At 36.6% G+C, this 20,391-nt stretch overlaps 1 protein-coding gene and 1 long non-coding RNA gene across 8 annotated transcripts in view; one reads left to right on the forward strand and one right to left on the reverse strand.

Annotated features, from left to right (window-relative positions):
• The window catches only part of LOC116306989 (uncharacterized), a 78,854-nt gene extending 63,512 nt beyond the window's left edge, over positions 1-15,342 (reverse strand). For 4 of the 6 annotated variants that reach the window (XM_089025486.1, XM_089025485.1, XM_089025488.1 and 1 more), the window contains exons 1-5: positions 14,979-15,247; positions 6,145-6,387; positions 5,014-5,280; positions 1,067-1,270; positions 152-310 (exon numbers count right to left, since the gene is read on the reverse strand). In XM_089025486.1, coding sequence (XP_088881612.1) covers positions 152-310; positions 1,067-1,270; positions 5,014-5,280; positions 6,145-6,387; positions 14,979-15,048 — 943 coding nt within the window. In that variant the 5' untranslated portion in view covers positions 15,049-15,247. Of the gene's footprint in view, positions 1-151; positions 311-1,066; positions 1,271-5,013; positions 5,281-6,144; positions 6,388-14,978; positions 15,248-15,289 lie in introns of those variants that run through there. The other 2 variants (XM_089025484.1, XM_089025487.1) reach the window with 2 other exon arrangements.
• Positions 15,343-15,713: 371 nt separating this feature from the next.
• LOC116306996 (uncharacterized) lies at positions 15,714-18,576 on the forward strand. Of its 2 annotated transcripts, XR_004198343.2 has the most exons (3): positions 15,714-16,089; positions 16,694-16,806; positions 17,933-18,576. It is a non-coding gene; the product is annotated as an uncharacterized LOC116306996 (long non-coding RNA). The 2 variants fall into 2 exon arrangements; XR_004198342.2 differs by lacking the exon at positions 15,714-16,089 and having other exon boundaries at positions 16,644-16,806.
• Positions 18,577-20,391: the final 1,815 nt, after the last annotated feature.

Genomic DNA, 20,391 nt, shown 5'->3' on the forward strand with positions numbered 1-20,391 from the left:
TATATCATATATATTGTAATGCGCTACTGATAATTTTATTGAAGCAGCGCAATATAAGTCAATAAATTATTATTATTATTATTATTATTATTATTATTATTATTATTATTATTATTACATGGAAAATATTACTTGGTCACTTAAAGCAAACCTTTTGCAACAGCTGGCATGCATTGTCTAATGCAGTTAGAGAGACAGCATTTGAGTCCATGATGACAGTCATTATCTTTGTTGCACTGATGACGTATATCCAATGGACATGAGTGACTTGGTATTGGGCCCACAGGACAAACACGGCTACCTTTTGAAACTTAAGAACCACAGCAGAACAACTTATGAGCTACTTGCATGCTGAAAGGTCGACAACTGTGTTGCATAAGTAAAAGGAGCATTACGAGTGCGTATACCAGTCGAGAGATACTGGTGCGCGCATTAGGCTTTTTTAAGTGGAAGAAAATATGAATTGAAAACTACTGACAGAATATTTTTTCCTTCGTTGTGTTTTTCCGTTTTCTGCTTTGTAATACAGTTCTTACAAAGCGCGGAAAGTTGTCAAAAAGTGTGTGAAGCACTGACTCCTACTAAGATAGTAAGAACGTGATTGCAACAACATAAACAACCCAACTACGAAATGAAAACAACAACGGCACAAATACGAAAATGCGACAACAAAGATAACAAAAACAACAGCAGATGTACGATCACGAGAAAAACAACAACAGCAACTGAGCAACTATGAAAATAACAACAACAACATGCATTAAAAATGCATCCACGAAAACTGCAACAACAAAAACAAAATCCGGTGTAAATCCGGTGTTACAGCCAAGGCGGGAGCAGGCGGAGCTCAGTTGGCTAGTGCGCCGCCTACGGAGCAAGAGGTTCACGGTTCGATCCACAGGATCTCCTCTGTTTTGACTTTTCTCTAATCCGTGAATACACTTAAAACAGAGCATTGCTGGAGATGGGGGTTAACTGTGCACCGTCGGCTCCCTAGGATATCAGCCTCGTAGCTGAAGGAACTAACGACATTAAATATAGTTGCTTTATATTCTAATCATCTTACCTCTTGCTGCACAAGATTCTTCACATGTTTCCTTGTTATCAAACCTGTTACCATTACCTCCACACCCACTGTAGACGAAAGGAAGACATGTCTTTTGCTCTCTGTTAAAATACCAGCGAACAAGTACTTGTGAGCAATTGCCGTAGGTTGGCTGTTCATTGCAATGGTTTGGTTCTGTGGGAGGCTTCGTAGGCTTCTTTGGCTCTGGAAATAATGATGAAAGGAAACGTTAAATGAAAGTATGTAATAAAGAAAAAGACACACAGTCAACCAAGCAAGTATTAAAGAGAGCAGGTAAATAAGTAATATAGAAAAAGAAATGTTTTGTTCATATACTGAGAATGCTTTTTGTTCGTATAAGACATCTCGGCTTTTAATACAGCTATTTCAGCGAAGGCCATGACGATTTTGTTGCGTGTTGCATACAAAGCCAGAAATGCCATTGTATATTGTATATCATATGTAAATACAGTAAAATCCCCCATAAAAGAACCACTATTTTCACAAGTTAGGCTGTGAATAGTTCTTATATATTTGGTATCTAGTGAGAAATTAGGATGAGAAGGTTCTTAACAGGTTCCTATTACAAACCAAAAACAATTGGTTCTGATATTCTTTTAATCGTTTTTAAATGAGTATGCTATTATACCTGGAATGTCTTATATCAACATCGCATTAAACATGAATTAACCCCAACTGTACTTAACATTTGCATCTAAACTGCAATAACTAACTTTATTATTATAAACATTAGTGCTTTACTGGTAAATGCGCTACTTGTATTTTTCATACCAACCACATCCGGGACCTCAGTGATGTATTTTTCATATCCTCACAAGGGAAAATATAAATGACGTCTTTTCTTTTCCAACTTTTTTACAATGTATTCGACAGTTTTTGTTTGTGATTATAATAAAAAGAAAATTACACGTTAGTTTGATGATATGAAGTTTATTCTCTCATGATGAAAAATATTTCACTCGTTCGCTGAGTTTGCTGAGCTCACTTGTATCACCAGACGAATAAACTTCATATGTTTGCGACACCGTGTAATTTCCTCTATATATTTCACTGAACATTTATTGAACATTTTCGTCAAAATTTCATACTTTTCGAACTGCCTTTTTTCTCGGTCAGTGCCTGGTGGAGCTTGATCCACTGGTCTTTCATGTGTGTCTTTACCGTGCGTGTCCATATACATTGTGTTACATTTCATCATTTACATCGCCCATAGTCGTACTTCGGCTTGGAATGCATTATGCATCATTAACAAAACTTTCACCGACTATCAACAGTTTTGAAATAGTTGTAAATTAGGCATTGAATAAAGAATGAAAGCTGAAAACTAATTATAGTCTAATTTGTAACACAAACCGTTCACTAATTATTCAAAGATGTTCAGGTTTGATGTTTGTAAATCTACAGATATTGCTTTACAAAATAACAAATTCCGAAATCAAATCTACTGGAAAGGTGGAGGGTGCAAGAGAGACAACCCAAGAGGGTTAAACAAAGTACTAATCTACTAATATTTTCTTAGCTTGGATTTACTTGGATACAATAAATGAATTGCAAATAAAATCCACTTTATGTAACGGTTTGGCTGACTTTGGTTTGTGTTTCAGTTAGGACATTCGAACCGAGAAGACTTCGATTTCTTTTTATCATGTGTACGAAAAACTGTTCACTGTTCGAATGCCCTCGCTGTTAAGTGAACTGTTAGTAATGAAATTAACACAAATACCTACAATATATAGATGTAGAGATACGAAGGCAGCCCAAATAGTGTATATGTAGGTTAAATCTGACTTTCAATTTTTACTTTAAAAAACCCACAAATAACACCTGATCAATAAGAAAACATGTTTCAGACAAATACGCCTTAGATTATACATTTGATGAAACAATTCTTCGGATGCTGATCAGATTATACATTCTTATAGAAAACATATGAACATTCCTGCTTAATCTTCCTGCGTATCACCAGGAGCTAGGTAAGTTATGGATTACTCAACCGCATAGTTGTTTTTTTTTCCCCTGTTTCTAGAAAGTTTATCCTTGAAAGGCATGCCAATGTAGTAATTCTATTCCAGTTTCATAGCTAGAAAGGATTTACCGATTTACAGATTTAAATGCATTAATCTTAAACGTCAACAGATGATCTTAAGCACGAGATGCTCACGAAACAAATGGGCCGTTTTAATAAAGGTAAAGAAAAGAAAGATAAATCCACTATTTTAATTCATAGACTTATAAAATTAAAAGGCTGCAAAGGCATTAATGTCGCGTGATTATGGAATTCAAAAACTAAGTGCAAAAAATATTAGTATAACACAATTGTGCAATAGTGTTGTTAATCTTGTTAAAAACAAGCTGACGATCAGGTGGCCATTCATATAGGGAAACCTGATGTCACTCATACCAGAGCCGTGTGTACTTAAGTCCTAAGCTACTAAAAAAACAGGATGTGTGAGTTTGCAATCATTGTGTCTTTTGTAGAATCTATTTCATTCAGTGAGTAGAGATTCCAGAAACACCTTGTCCGTTGGGCAAAAACAAACTGACGATCAGGTCGCCATTCATATAGGGAAACCTGCTGTCACTTCACCAGAGTGCGTACTTAAGTCCTAAGCTACTAAAAAACCAGGATGTGTGAGTTTGCAATCATTGTGTCTTTTGTAGAATCTATTTCATTCAGTGAGTAGAGATTCCAGAAACACCTTGTCCGTTGGGCAAAAACAAACTGACGATCAGGTCGCCATTCATATAGGGAAACCTGCTGTCACTTCACCAGAGTGCGTAGTTAAGTCCTAAGCTACTAAAAAAAAACCCAGGATATGTGAGTCTGCGATCGCTGTGTCTCTTGTGGAATCTATTTTGTTCAGCGAGTAGAGATTCCAGCAACACCTAATAAAGGCAGTCTGTTGGGCATGTTTGCCAAAACGTGCTGGACCCGGCACAGAAAATCCCTTGTGAAAACACCCATTAGTACAGGAAATGGAAGTGTCTTTGAAGTATTCATCTTATAGAGACTTAAAAAGGATCATCCACAGAGAATGTATGCTAAAACGGCTGCGCATGGACCTAAGAAAACATGGTATTAAAATATCAACTAGTGCTAGTCTGCCTTTGGATTAAAATTTGCTAAGCAAATATATATACACAAAGCAACTTATTGACTTTGTTTAACTGCATTTATACTTGTCATGCAGTCGCATTTTAGTTCGAGAGACAATCCAAAAGATAAAAAAAAAAAAAAAAAAAAAAAAAAAAAAGGGAAACAAAATAATAATGTAACGAAAATAAGTATGAAAGAGAAAGAGGTATTGTATTTGGTAGCCGAAAACGTTCATGTCCACTTTCTTGTTTAGTCTCATCCCCCAGCCCCCAAAATCTATTCATATTATAATGCTAGATGATATGTTTATTCAAGACTTTGGGGATGATAAGATAAGGATTTCCTTCTCTAGCTTTAGACTCCCATAACTTGGAAAAGGATGTATTAAGAAGCTTTTGAAGCAGAGAAATCGCCAAATTATTACATCGTGCTGGGAGTATGCTGTGAAAACTTGGAAAAATATTCGGCTAAAGGCCTTTGTGCATAATCCAAACCATCTGTTAAACAAAATAATGTATATTGGCATATTGTTAGGTAATTATTTATTGAGTAAACTGGACAGTGTTTACAGACTAAGTTAACGAACAATTCCTTTATCGGACATATGGACAGATTTGGCACCAATAAAATGTAGACCTCCAAAACATCTTTTACAGCTGCAAGGGACGGCACCGTGAAGCTTCGCAAAGGTCTCGCTATTTATTCTATTAATTCCAAATTCTGGCGCAGCCGGCTCAAGACACGCAATCACCACCCAGGTTAACATCTATGGGCGATCTTGTATCGTGCTGTTAGTTGCATTCGACAATTAAATATCAGTTTCGCCTACCTTTTATAGTAACATCAATAGTTGTACTTGCTTGTTTTCCTAAAGCATCTGATGCACGACAGACATACGTCCCAGCGTCGTCCTTGGAAATTTTCAAGAATTCTAAAGACCTTCCACGCACTCTGGCGCTACTGGGAAGATTAGCAAAACCTTGTTTTGACCACTCAACTTTTTGGGGTTTGCCAGTGAATTGACAATTCAGTTCAACTCTAGACCCAGCGGTGAAGTTTTGTTTGGACTGATGATTGAGACTTACATGTAGGGAACCTGTCCAAAAACGGCAATTGGAATATTTTATGTCGAAACAATTTGTAATTTCTTCTTGCCCGAACCAATCGAATAAAACATCCAGCTTTTTTTCCCTTCAAAATATCGACGTGTACACCATACTTCGCAATTTCATCTTCACATAAAATGAGCTTACTTTGGGTTTTTATCCTGCCCCGAGGAAAGGCGATATATGGCAATCATAGGCCAACTAAGAAATGTTCCAAAAAATGGGGCATAAAAGTTAGGTGATATAGGGCGGCATAATTGCGTTAAACTAGGCCACACTAAGGCAGGAAAAGGGAGACTAAGACAATCTTAGGCAATCTAAGACGATCTGATAAAGGCAATCTTAGGCGCTCTTAGATGATCTAACTTGGAGTAAAGACGCATAATATGGGATATCATATAATTTGAAGGTTACTATTTAAGTAGTTTTGTCGAACGTTTTCGAACTTATAATTCAATTTAGTCCTGAAGATGAACTGTTAAGTTCGAAAACGTTCGACAAAACTACTTAAAGGGGCACTTGGAAATGGATTAAAATTGGACAAAAATATGGCCCCAATCGTAGCCAAGCATCATATTTTCTTCACAGTAAAATGTGTCAGAAAAAAATCATCAGTTTTATTTAGCATACATATTGTGAGTAAATGACGTCATTTACTCAACCCTATTGTTCTTTTCCCTTTTAACCCAAAATTTCTCAACTGCAAGTGGTTCTTGTTTACATAATCAAAATTGAGTTAAATTATCCTTAAAAAATTCAATCATTCGGACTCTGAAAATTTGGGGCGTTTTCATCCAAGTGCCCCTTATATGTTATGACATAGGAGATTATGTCTCAATATGGGATATATTTACCTTTTAAGCATTTTCCCAAATATAGTGGTTGAATACTGATACCCAACAAGCAAGCAGTTCGGTCCAGTTCACAAAGATTTCGATATGAATAACCATCTGATCCACACATATACCGTAGTTCTATGGCAGGGACTTTGATCTTGCATTTAGGCGGACATATACACAAAGGCCTACCGTATTTAATTCCAACACAGATTTCGCCTTGTAGAGTACAAGATGTCTTTGTGCATTTAACTAATTTACCTAAAAAAAAATTATACCACGAAAGGTTAGGAAGGCACACAAATTAATGGATTCATTCTTATCAATAGATATGGTAGTTCCATACTTTTTTTTCAACTTTTTTTACATAAAAGTTAACTGACATAAAAGTAAGCTACTGTTTGTGTTAAAAAAATAACTAAAATAACTTCAGTTTATTACAATTTTGAAGAAATAGCAATCAACGAACTTGAATTGTGAATCAGTGCAAGTTTATAAACAAATGGCGAGTTTCGCTGGCCCCTAAACATTAATCATAATTATTACAACTAATTAGTTAATTATAGCTATAAATATCCATGAATTCCTGGAAATTATTAGGATTTAAAATATGAGCACTTTTTTCAAGCAAAGTTAAGTTCAACTTTTGTGAGAAAAGCCTTTATTCTTGATTCACTCTCTATTCCCTCCGTCAGTCAACTCTACTACGGCCGCAATTCTACTCTAATCCGCTATGCAGGCTATCTGTTAAAAGAACTAAAAAACAAAAAATAAAAATAAAAAGAACGAAAGAAAATTACCGTGAAAAGGAAATATATATAAAAAAAACCCCAGCTTTTGATATAGCCCTATATGGAAATCATAATCTATGTGGAAATAAAGCTTATGAAGAATGTGTTTGATGTTTGGACAACATGCTATTCAGACTCTACTTATGAAGATCGTGCTACCCTGACTTTACACGGGGCTGGCTTGAAAATGATCCCCAAAAAAGGGCAAAGAAAATAAATGTTTTAGAATATGGGGCCTGTTTTCGCAAATGCCTGCAATACTTAACATGCTTCTGTTTAATTCTCAGAAACCGAAGACTAGTTTTTGAACACTAGAAATTCAATGATAAATTAGTAGGGGAAAGTCTTTGACAAGGAGATGACTTCCATCGCCATTTTCGCACGGCAACTGGAACTAATTACACTATGTCGGCGATAAGATAGTGTCCCATTAAGACAGGAATGCAATGAATCTTGCGCTAAATTTATTTACTTGTTTTAGAGTGAAGAAATCCGGAAAACACAAACCTTCGGTGTTGACAGAAACATTAGCGTTTTGGGTCAATTATCATTCATGTAGCCAAGATTCGTTTAAACTATAGGTATCAATTATATTATAGGATATTCTTGAATGAATAGATACTGCTTTATTAAATGACTTTTGCATTGTATACTTTGCCATCGTCCTTGCTTACATGACTTCAAAAATCGTACAATGAAACCAAAATGTAAGCTCAAATGTAATAACAGCTATCAGTGATATCATGTGAAAACATTAAAGGATATATGATACAATTTTAGCATGAAGTCAATCTACTGTTTTGACTTGAGTCAATGGTTTTCAAACATATACGAGGAATGGGTCGTTTGCACGATGAAGTCATTATACTACCACTACCAAAATGCTTCGCGAATTTTCTTTCTCATTCAAATTTGTATTCCTTCGTGAGAAAAGTCAAGACAATTGATGCTAATTAACTGGAGAAAAAAATATAGAAACAGGTTCTGGGAGTTGTAGTTAATGACGCCATTGGTTACGAGCGATACATAGCCTTTAAAGTTCCTACACTGGATGGAGTACCCCTGGACGCTAGTAGACAAAGTGATGTTCATACTATCAAGAATAAAGTAGAATATGGGCTGGCAGCAATTGTCACCTCCACAGTTCCCTGCGCCATCTTGAAAGGTAGCGCCTTTGAGACGAACGGTGAGCTTCGTCTCTGCATTTAATCTCACCGTTCGCCTCACTTCAATGCAAAGGCACGGCTACCTTTTAAGATGGTGCCGGGAACTGTGAAGAGGAATATTGGCTACGCTGTTGCAGTAACCCTGTAATCGGTTATTGTTTAATCTATTATTCAGTTTACGTTAATTTATTCTTCGCAGAGTAAATGAATAAAATATAATAAACGTGAATATAATCAGGCCCTTTTCCCTCTCTGCATTATTTTTATGCTCAAAAAAGTCAAAACGATCGTCATGGCTATTCAGTATATCCTGCCGCCTTCGGTAAACCTTGGCTGAGGTGCTCGGAAATTCTCGCTTAGCAGGGATAATAATCTCCGAGCGGGAGACAAGAGAGGTCAAATTGTACCATGGCTAAGCTTGTCATAGAATTCTAGTTTCCAGTCGGGATTAGTGTATCATTTCTGCCCTAACGCCTTACAAGTTCAAAAAATGAAAATAAAAAACATGTCTGCAGCAATCGAAAGGTGTAAGGTGAGGCGGACAGACGGGATATATTACCGCTTACTATATAGGTCAACAAGAGATGTGTTGTTATCACTGCGAGATTTACACCTGTTTATGAAGTTATCGTGGCACTTCGCTCCACGCGATTAAATAAACTCATAAAACGTATGTTGGAATAAATTGTAATTTATGTAGAGCTCGTGGAAGTCATTATTATAATACATGCACAGTCACTCTCTGAGAAGACTTCAACGCATTTAACTACGTACTTGCATTTGTGCAATTCAATTTTACGTTGTATAACTTTGGACTCGTCTACATGTTTCCGAATATGAAAGCTTCTTTTTTTTATTCCGTTTTCAGAGCAATTCTCGTTCACACGTCACTTTACAAATCTTTATCAAAAACAAAAAACAAAAAACAAAAAAAACAAAAAAAACAAACAAAACAAACAACAACAACAACAACAAATGCGCGTTTTAAAGGCCTTCTGGCGAATAAAAAAAATCCGTTTTCAAAAATATCCGGAACGTGAGGAAGAGGCCATTTTGCTGCAAAAAAAACAAAAAACAAAAACAAAACAAAACAAAACAAAACAAAACAAAACAAAACAAAACGAAAAGAAGAAAAAACAAAAACGTCTGCTCATGCGCAGTAATTCTTTATTTGTCAACATGGCTCGCTTCTTTGTGACAAACTAGTATGCTTAAAACATAACAAAAACTCCATACCTAAAGCACAAAAAGAGAGAGTGAAAAAATAATAGCTTGAATGATAATACAATCCCCCCATTTCGAGTTCGCCTTTTCTCAGTCTTAGCCTCGATCGCAATGCACTACGGAACAATACGAGTTGATTAAAATACCACGGGTTTTGGTTGAATAGCTGAATGTTATAACCCACAAAGTATTAGTATTAGTGTTAGAACTCGGTTGTGGCTCACATGGTAATAACCTGTTGTTTGTTGATAGATAGAAACAAGCAAAGCACGAAAAGAAAGGGAGAAAACTAATAATTTGGATGATAAAACAATTATTGAACTCGATTATCACAAAATATAGTCATTTGTTAGAGTGATTTTTAACCTGAAATATATAAAACATATAGCAGGGCTCGTTCGCCACTAAAGAATTACGATATTTTTATTCTTTATTATACGTCTCTGATCGAAGTAGGACTGAAAAATATGATACTCCAAAGCTTAAAAAGATCTATTGAACGTCAGGGGGTATTCTCGACAAAACTATGCGTTGAAGCTGCGACAGGAGAAACAAAGAGAGTCAAACATACGCGTGTCAAAATTTGATGAAAGCAGTGCCAATGCATGGACACATGTTTTCGATCCGAGTGAAGAGTGGTTATCTAAAGTAAAGCGATATGACATGTTTTATAACAAAAGATCAGAAAACATGCAATTAACTTTAGTTTAAACTCCGCGGTCAAGCTTATACAAAAAGATTGGCTATGTGACTTGTGGTTAAGGGATTGAAGGAAATGACCGCTCGGGATGATAACGTTATACGGATGTGCACTGAAGAGTAGGGTTTGTTTTTGTACCACACATTCCGGGCCAGAGAGCAGAATTGAATTGTCAAATTAACAAGGGCCTTTTTTATCATTCAAAAAGTAAGTGCATCCTATATTCATTATTCATAACGCCATCCAACTAGCCGCAGTTCCTATCCAGGGTGGGGTCCCACACGTCAGACGGTAGCATTTCTCCCACGCAATGAATAAAACTATAGCATTAAATACTTGGGTTACTAAATACATATAGATGTTTGATTGTTTTTAGTTCAATGAATGCTACACAAAGATTGATGCATACATCATTCCAGGTTAACCTTTTTTTTACTAGTTTTTTTCTGTCTTCATCGACACTTGATGTTCTATTCTTAAGTAAAGTACAGATAAAGTTGTTGTAGTACACAATACTGATTCACAAATATGAAGCTTATGTTTATCTGCTGTATCAAGTATAGCCCGAAGCAGCCTAAATATAGGTCAAATCAGTTTACTCGGTTCAACAATTTGTTCTAACAAGATATACATCTACACTGATAACCTTAAAATTCCATGAATTTCTTTAGCGCTCGCATTTCACCATAAGGCGATTCTAGGTGCGATTCCCGGACTCGGTGTCGTATGTGAGTAGAGTTACTTGTTTTTGGTTCTCTCCTGTTCTTCAATGGTTTTTCTTCAGGTTCTCCCGTCCCCCCTCCCCTTCCCACGCAAAAATTTAACTTGTAAATTCCAATAGTCCCCTTCACAGTTCCCTGCGCCATCTTGAAAGGTAGCCTTGCCTTTGCATGGTAGCGAGACGAACGGTGAGCTTGCAATGATAGAGACATGTGAATAATTGTCCAAGGTGTTTAAAAAATGTCTCTATCATTGCAAGCTCACCGTTCGTCTCGCTATCATGCAAAGACACGGCTACCTTTGAAGTCTGCGCAGGGAACTGTGAAAGGGACTATTGGAATGCAGTGGATGAATGCCACTGCTAAATCCTATTCATTATTTACTTATTTTATTATTATTAAATAGATCACATTTCACACACAAAACTACACTACGGGATACAAAAGCCGACCTCTGCATGCATTAGACTCAGTGAAGCCAGGAACCTAAGTGGTGAAGCTAAAATATTTCTATGATTTGTCTGTGGTAGTCTGAGTTATTTTCTCGCTTGGATGATCATGATGGCAAAATTTGTTTGCTTCAACTTCTTTATGGAAAATATTGATACGCAAATATCTCAATCCAAGCCGGAATGTTATATAATTTTGGCAAAAAATTGAAATCTTGAGAATTTGAATGACATACTCAAAGATCTCATTTAAACTGCTTTGTTTGTTTGTATTTGGAAGATTTCGCACGACAAAATGGAAGATAATCTGCGATTCCCAGTTTTCAATAGAGTACTCAAGTGATGACGTCACAAAACTCTATTTTCGCTTGATCATATTTTTGGTTAACAAATTCGATAGACAATCAGAAAAGACGTTTACACACCAAATTTGACGAGAATCGGACAAATATCAGCTGAGATATGACCATTTGAATATATAATTACTCCATACAAATCACTGTATTTTCGGCTCGGTTCCAAACGTTTGGAACCGAGCTGAAAATACAGTGATTTGTATGGAGACTTAATCATATATTCAAATGGTCATATCTCAGCTGATATTTCGATTCTCGTCAAATTTGGTGAGTAAACGTCTTTTCTGATTGTCTATAGACATTAGAGATCAAAAATAATTCAAGTCAAAAATTATTTTTTCGTGACGTCACACTTGAGTACTCTATACTGGCTCGATTTCAAATATGTGCTCATGCATTTAAAAACCTACTGATGGTAACACAATACTAAACAATCTGTTATCATATATAATAATCTTTAAACAAACAAACAAAAAGCAAAACTTCATTTGATGTTTACTTTTAATTTTAAGACCACTTACTACTTCAGGAAACACTATACTTTATTTGTCCAATTTAAATTCGTTTGACGAACGAAATATGCATTTAAAAATCTTCTTTAACTATCATAGTTCACAGTGACAAAACAACAGGCCTGTGGCTACCTTTTCGTGGCTTTTCATATTTATAATCCAATAAGCTTAAACTCTTTTTAAAATCCTGTCCCCACCTGGGTAACGTACACAGCGCCAGGGAAATGATACAATACCCAGTGTCTTTCACCATACCGACAATGTTTGAAAAACAGTTTAGAAATTTTCTTTCTCCACAAAAATTTTTAATTTTGGATCAGGACTTGTAGTCCTTTTGCGAATCAGAATTGTGTACTATAACAACTTGTACTTTACTGAAGAATAGAATAAAAAGATATAACTAGCTAAAAACTAGTGTGAGCTGCGTCGGTGTTTCTAATGAAACAGTAATGATGAAAAGGTAAATTATACACCGTGAAAAGATGAAAAAACTTACTGACGTTTCGGACGCTAGTCCTTCGTCGGAGTAAAAGAGAAAGAAGTGGTAGAAAGGAGTGTATATATGATAGAATAAGACAAAAGAAACCAATGAGAGCAAGGTAGGCAAGGAAACAAAAACAAACAATCAAAAGACAAAAGAAAAGGTTAGTTGAAAGTAAAGAAAAAGAAGAATAGAATGTCTAGTGTCAATGAAGGTAGAAAAAACTACTGATATAAAATCATTGTCATATCGGAAATTGCGGTGATCATATGAGTTTTCCTTTCGATTTGAGCTTTAGGCCAAAAAAAAAAAAAAAAAAAAAAGAAAAGAAAAAAAAAATTGAATAAAATATACAGCAAGATGCTATGAGTAACGACTTAAGCCTTTAAAGTTACGGGTTAAAACATATCCTAATGGAACCTTCTTAAAGTTATATTGGATGCGATGCTAACATGCAAACGCAAAAGAAATGCCACATATGTCATCGAGAAAAATCTTTTTATATTTCCATATTTCATGTGAACATGCTGACCAACCGGATACCTTATAAATACAAACGCAAATTAAAGGTCAAAGTTATTTATATTTCTTTAGACGTTTTGAGATTATCTGGTAAAAAGATTGGACGATATCTGGAATAACATAAGTGCATTAAACAAACAGCTTTATAGAACAGGTACGCCATCTATAATAAAAGAAAACCAGGGCCCGGTTGTACATACGGAGGATGGATAGCGCTATCCGGCGGATAAATCCGTATCCAGTGGATAAGTCGATGCTGTTATCCAATAAATTTCTCCACTGGATAAAATTTATCTGACGGATATGGCTTTATGTTTCCCAGACAAGTATTGCGCACGCGTAGAATTGATTCGGAAAGGCGAATCTGTTATTGTTATTGTTGTTGTTAATAGGTTAATAACAATGCCTCGATATCTATTGAATGCGTTTGGCTTTATAATTCCCCTTAACATGGCGGCTTTGTTTCTGCTAGAGTCAGAGTCCTTGAATCTGACTCCAGGAAGAGCTCAAAAAATGGCTGCTTTGAACTTGGCGAGCAACGACTCGCGCGTGGGACGAATGCATGATTCGAATCCTGATGTTTGTTTTTACAACGTATTTATACAAAGAAGAACTATGACCTACCGCTGGTTTACGTGTGCGCTTTTATTTCATATACATGATTAATATTTCTGTAGGAATGTCTGAGAAGGAACCAAGAAAAAAATGGGGGGGGGGGGGGGGGGGGGGGGGTTGGGGGGGGGTGGGGGGATATCTTAACTGCGCATGTGTTGTAAAAATTCTGCTCGCATCTAAACTTGAACAACCCCTCAGTCGTACCCAAGAAGGAAGGGCAATTAATCTTATCCGCTTCAAAATTGTGTCACGCAAGATCGTCTAGGAAATAATCGTCTTGTGTCTAGGAAATTTGCCTCTGGGGTTTTGTTAAACTGTGGCTTCAAATCATGTAGCATCCGATAACCCTGACTAATGTAATTAAAGAATGCTCGACTCTGATGATTACATATTGACAAATGACTGCCATTGAAAGACAATCTTTTCTAAATTACCTTGAAAATCGATTTACATTGAATTGAATAAACCAGGAGAGTAATTAAGAACAAACAATCCGTATTGAAAAAGCGGCGTCGGCCATCTATTGTATGGTTTTTATGTGCTATTGAGCATTAGATTAACTTTTCACATGTACCGGAAAGACGTTTTGAGCATTTTATGCCTTAATTCAAGCCAATGTTTAACGTGGACAAAATGCTTTAAAGCAAATCAATTATTTATTTCACCTCAAACAACATATAAGAAATTTACTTTTCAATTAACCATGGCTGGCAATTTCTTTAACTACGCGTGAAGGACATAGCCTATTTTCTAAAGATATTTCAGTTTAGCCGCAATTAAAACGGTTCAAATAATTTTGATTTTACGGGTGTTGCGTCGTTACAAAAACTTTGAAATTTGAATATCGAAACGAAATTGTTTTCAGACACTGGCTTTTACTCAGTCAACGCAACGTACTTAAATGATATCTGATGACATCTTGAAAAATATTTTGAATGCAATCCCTCCTAAACGAGTCGATAGGAATAAGAAAATATAACTTTATTCTTACGATAATTGAAATATATTTTCAGGGGGTGAACAACTAAAGGGCTTAAAACGTTACCCCAGGAAGATCTAGAATTGTTTTTTCAAAGCGATCATGGATTTTAATTTTTAGAAATTTAACCAAGTATAAGAGTTTCGAATTAAATTTCAAGACGTGTTTAAACGTTGTTTATCATGTTTGGAATAGCAAAACCGAAGGTCATTGCCACGGCCGTCTCAAGAACACATGAGCTACGTTCAATTTTCAGAAAGACTGTCCTAACGATGTAAGAAAATAAATACCTTCCAAAAATCAAAATTACGTACTACATTAAAATATAAACATCTTACCTTTAACTCCTTGATATGACACATAGAGTAGACAACAAAATGTCAAAAGCATCGTGAAGACTCGAGCCATTTTGTTGCGTAATGTAAAGCGGAGTGTGTCCTCACGTTGTCCAGCGTGGAATTAACTCTGCTCCCATGTGTAAACTAAACAATTCAAGGAATGAGAATGATTAAAAACTTAGACCCTGCTTTGTATATATAGTAAACTGAACTATGTAAGGCATGGCTACCCAAAATTTCCCTCAGAGGGAGTAGCCTTGGTATGAATTTGACAGTGGTACTCTGGGTTCCAGTAAGCTGTTATTTATTACCCTTGCGGTAGACAGAACTAGAATCGTATAGAACAATGAAACAGGACAAAGGGTCGTATTCAGTGTTTGCACGTTTGAATGTACTACTGTATGTTTTTTTAGTGTCGTGATGAGCTGGTCATTTTAGTTTATTTATGGTGACCTTGTTTTGAAGCCGCCTGTCAGTGCCAAAACGAAAACATTAATCCCCACTAACATGAAAATGGACATGTTATCACTGCCTTACAAGATCAGTATACCAGATTAAACAATAATTAAGGCAGTTTTCTAGTTTTCTTCAGTTAAGAAACATCAGCTTTAGCAATTCAGTCCAGAGGGTTCGAGATTACATGGGCGCGTTTAAACGAGAATTTAAGTCCTCTTCCTAGCCATACCTTTTCAGCATGACATCTCAGTTCCCCTACAGCTCGCTACAGCGGTTGAGTCTAAGCCCGATATTTTATTTCTTATCAACTTAAGTGCATTTTCAATGAGAACATCAGGAACTGTTCCGCTGTAGACAATATTGTGGCTAATGAAAGTCTGACTTGCATAAAGTCATTGCGAGTCATAGCAGCTCCGCGGAAGTTGTGGTATGTTGGAACTCTAAAACAAGGCGCTCACAAACAGACAATTAGAAGTAACAAGACCACCAAAAATCAAGCACTATTAATTGATAATCGTTGGTTCCTTGAGGTTTAGTCGCCCGAACAGGATCCTTGTGGGTGGGACATGGTGGTTCCGTCAAGAAAAAGGCCGGGCCAAAAAGAATTTGTCTGGCGACAAGAACGAACAAGGATAGTCTATAAATGCTGTGTGAGGTATCTGTGCTATGATGATAGTTTCAAAATGTATACCAATTCATAATTTCAAGGATCTGTAGATTCATCAAAAGATAACCTTATTAATGTCTTCAGAAGGGTAATTGGTTCAATTCCTTTGCGCAAAAAAAAAAAAAAAAAAACAACTCAGAATTGGAAGTCACTAGGGAAAAAAGCACGCGACGTAGCGTGCTTTCTAAAAAAATACTGTTGAAAAGTGATGATAATTGTTACGACATCTTTGTATCACTTTCCGCTTATACTTGGTATTTAGCTCGTTTCCTTTTGCTTTCTTACAAAATTCTCCAGACGATGCGGCCCACCGTTGCATAGACTTGGGGAAAAGAAACTTCCAGTATTGATTTACATCTACTCTTTCATTGCTTATCTTTATTTTTTGAGCTTCTCGCGCAACCTTGAATGAAATTGAAGAAGGATTAAAAACTGCTGTATAAAATACGTCATCAAGGATACGCTCAAGTTTAGTTGCCTCATCAACAACGTGATAAGAAAGAAAAAAAAAAGATTTTTAGTGGGAGGGGGGGGGGGGGCATTAACTGCTACAAGAGTTTCATGAGAGAGTGTTGCTGCTTGTATTGTTCAGATGATGCCATAGGGCTGGAATCTGCCTACCGAAGGTGCGGCAGCTTCTAACCTTGGAACTGAATCCAGACGACAAACAAACCACGTGTATACTGAAAGAAGAAGAGAAAAGGGGTACGTATGGCTATAGTTTTAAGTTTCCTTTATCACTTTAAGCAAAGGGTTCTGAAAACTCTGAATGAGTGACCCTTTCAATAACATATTTTCACGATTGACAAGCCCACAAAGCTAATAATTGGTCAAATTTAAGATTGATTCTACATGATAAGGTTAGATTTAAGATATCTTACAAAAAGATACCATGTTATGGTCAACTAAAACTAAGACCATGTTTGGATCAAATCAACCAACAAAATTAGCAAAAGTTAAAAATCAAGATTTGACTGACAGGCTATAAAATTAGTTTATTAGGCATTGTCATCAGTTTAGAACTGAACATTATCAAAGTAATAAGGTCGACGAAATATAAAAAAGAATGTTTTTCTTAATGAGATAATTTCCTTTGAAAAACAAAACGAACACTGAGTGACTACCTTTACTTCAGCTGCTTCCGTCTGCCCGAAAATAAATAAATGTTGAAGCCGATATGGAAGGGGTAAAACACCATATGGTTAGATGCCGGCCTGTTCCGGCTTTGGGAAACTCGTGATATTCTACCATATTCACCTTCAAAACACGGAATAATGTTGAAACAAAGATGGCGGCTCTAAATTTGCCTTTTAGAGTGGTTTTTGATGTGAAATAGCTGCGGCTATTATTTTGCTTTTTAGAGTGGTTTTTGAAGTGAAATAGCTGCAAACTTTAATTATACAAAATCCTTTGGCTAAAACACTTGCGGCATGGCAAATATTCAACGATATTAACACTTCGCCTTCGGCGAATAATTGGCGCACTCCAATAACTATTATTTTACTTGTCCAACAAACAAAAATAACACTAGAAGCTAGTTGTTTCAGCTCAAATATGTGCACGAGTCACACGATCACGAGCCGGTCAGATTGACCCATAATGATTGACACGCCCGTGACGTTTGGCCAAAGAAACCATGTCATCACCGTACCTTTAACAGACAGATGATATGATATGACGCGGCCTACTTCAATTCCTCAAGCACTTTCTTTCGCAAATGACAAACGTGTTAACTCTATTGAATGAAATTAAACATATTGATGTAAGCGCAGCCATAAGGTTATTTATTATTTTGCTTTATAAAATCTACCAGTTTTGTCTGTAATCACAGAGTGGGACAATCACGACGGAAGCAACAGATCCATGCTAGATGAAAGCCCAAGATCGAATTGAAATTTAGGAGTTGATTTTTGCGGAGTGAGGAAAACCAGAGAACACGGAAAACTATTGAAGCACAAGAGAGAACCAACAAACAACTCTACTCACATACGACACCAAGCACGGCAGGGCTCGAACTCGGGTCGCATTGGTGAGAGGCGACGCATTAGCAGCACACGCCACCCGTGCTTCCCATAAAGGATAGTACGCGCGCGCTGATTGGTAAAAAACTGTACTTTATTAGTGAATGGAGCATAGTGCTGACGCTATACACGCGCGCGAAGTGCTGCTAGATCCTATGACTGTCTCTCTTTTAGCGTAAATAAATCAAAAACCAAAAAGAAATTTGTAGCTATATAATAATACGAATGAGCATAGAAAAAGCTGTTTTAATTGTTAAATACAGATTGCCTGACAATGTTATTAAGATGGATGTCCTCGGCTGTAACTAGATGGGAGTACTGTTACGATGGCAAGTATACCAGGCGATATATATGAGGAAGTTATGATTAGCGTGTACTTATGTGCATACGGAACTGAGAATTTGCCTTTTTGATAATACTCGTCATGATAGGTAAATAAATGGCATTCATTTGATTCAAATAATCTAAAAATAAATTATAGGTGGGTAGGTGGGTAGGTGGGTAGGTGGGTAGGTTGGTAGGTGGGTAGGTGGGTAGGTGGGTAGGTGGGTAGGTGGGTAGGTAGGTAGGTGGGTAGGCGGATAGGTGGGTTGTTGGGTAAGAATAGGTAAAGGTCTTTACCAACATATTCAACGTAGGTAGTTCTTTCACTTGAAGTACTCGGCTATGGATGGCACCCGACAGTGCACGCACTTATCGTTGCCATAGTAACATTGATTCAACTTAAATGTACATTTCAGAAGCTTTAATCTAAAGCAATAGTTGGTGCGAATTTCAAGTTATCCTAATCACGTGCGTTTATCTATCTTAGTGCGTGCGGAATATCACTCATATATTTACAAATATTTACAATTTATTTTTAAAATGCTTTGGAATTCAAAACATTGGTGTTATTCATCTTGGACATTCTTTACACTACAGTTGACTTTTGCAAACGATTTGCAAAATGTCTGTACACGTTAGTCATAGAACACAGCGGTATCTTACAAATGAGAAAAGGGACTATCAATCACTATTAATTACTGTTTCAACATTGGTCATGTACTATCCTTTTTATTGCGTGTATGTTATTGTCAGATACATTGTTAGATAAAAGGTCAAAACCATTTGAAGATGATAAATGCGATGAGTTTTGGCGCCTCAAGGGTCTTTCAGTCATTATGTCTTGTTCATCATAATATGCCTTTTGTGGTATAGTGGTGGTAAACCTAATATATATATATATATATACGGCTAGACCTGTTTATTGAAGTGGGAGGGGGTGGTTTCGCTTTGTTTTGAGCCCAAACAAAGCCTGAGTCACTTTCATATACGGTTTTCCCTTCAGACATGTACTGGAAGACTGTTCAGTGCTCCACCGTTCTTGACGAGCCCACAGGTCAATTGACTTGGAGTAACCTCAAGTCATAATCAGAGCCGCTAATATACTTTTAAATGTACAGCAGTAAAGCCGGAACAGCTGAATAAGAGCTGAATAAGTCAAAGGGATATTATTCAGAATATTTTCATTTCAGATATTTTCCTTGTTCTTCGTCTAAAGTCGATGCCGTAAGTCTTTTCTAGTTTAGCAACATCTGCTCTGTGAAATAAAGCTCTCGTACGAAGTGTTTCATATGGCGCTTTTTTTTTTCTTCTTTTTTTCCTTTTTTTTTTTTTTTTTACTGCAGTTATTTTATCTGAGTATCAGTGACACACGGGGGGAAGGACGTATGCCAGGGCATGTTTCCAGGAAAAGGAAGACTTCCGTTGAGGCAAATATGAAAGCGTGATTCATGGATCATCGTCCAGAAGAACAGACCAGGTACTTCTCTTGAGTCACGTCCAAGGCTTGGGTCCAGCAACCTGTTTTGACCTTTAATTTTTCAATAACGTATTTTCATGATGAATCGATCTTACAAATGATGCCTGTGAAATCCCAAGGATCCCAACACGACATGACGTAAGTTTAATATGGACTGCTAAAAGTAAGCATGAAGCCCATTGAACATGTCGACATCACGTCATCGTTTCTCTCTGTTTATGGAACCCTCATCATGAAGCAACCTCTGAACTGACCAAAGCAGCAGGTAGCCCGAGTAAAAATGATGTTCGATCATAACTGCTCGTGGCCTGAAATAAATTTAATGCACATTATCTTGAAACCCCATCTGACTTGTGGTTTGTTCGGTCGGTTCTTTCAAGGGACGATTGGAAAGTCTTCTTTCGTCAATGACCCACAAACAACTAGCGGATTTTAAGCTATAAAACGATTGTCGGTTTAGCTTGAATG

Source organism: Actinia tenebrosa, unplaced genomic scaffold (assembly GCF_029948245.1).
Source record: "Actinia tenebrosa isolate PJP-AT-01 unplaced genomic scaffold, QUT_ActTen_1.0 utg344__unscaffolded, whole genome shotgun sequence".
NCBI classification, from domain to species: domain Eukaryota; kingdom Metazoa; phylum Cnidaria; class Anthozoa; order Actiniaria; family Actiniidae; genus Actinia; species Actinia tenebrosa.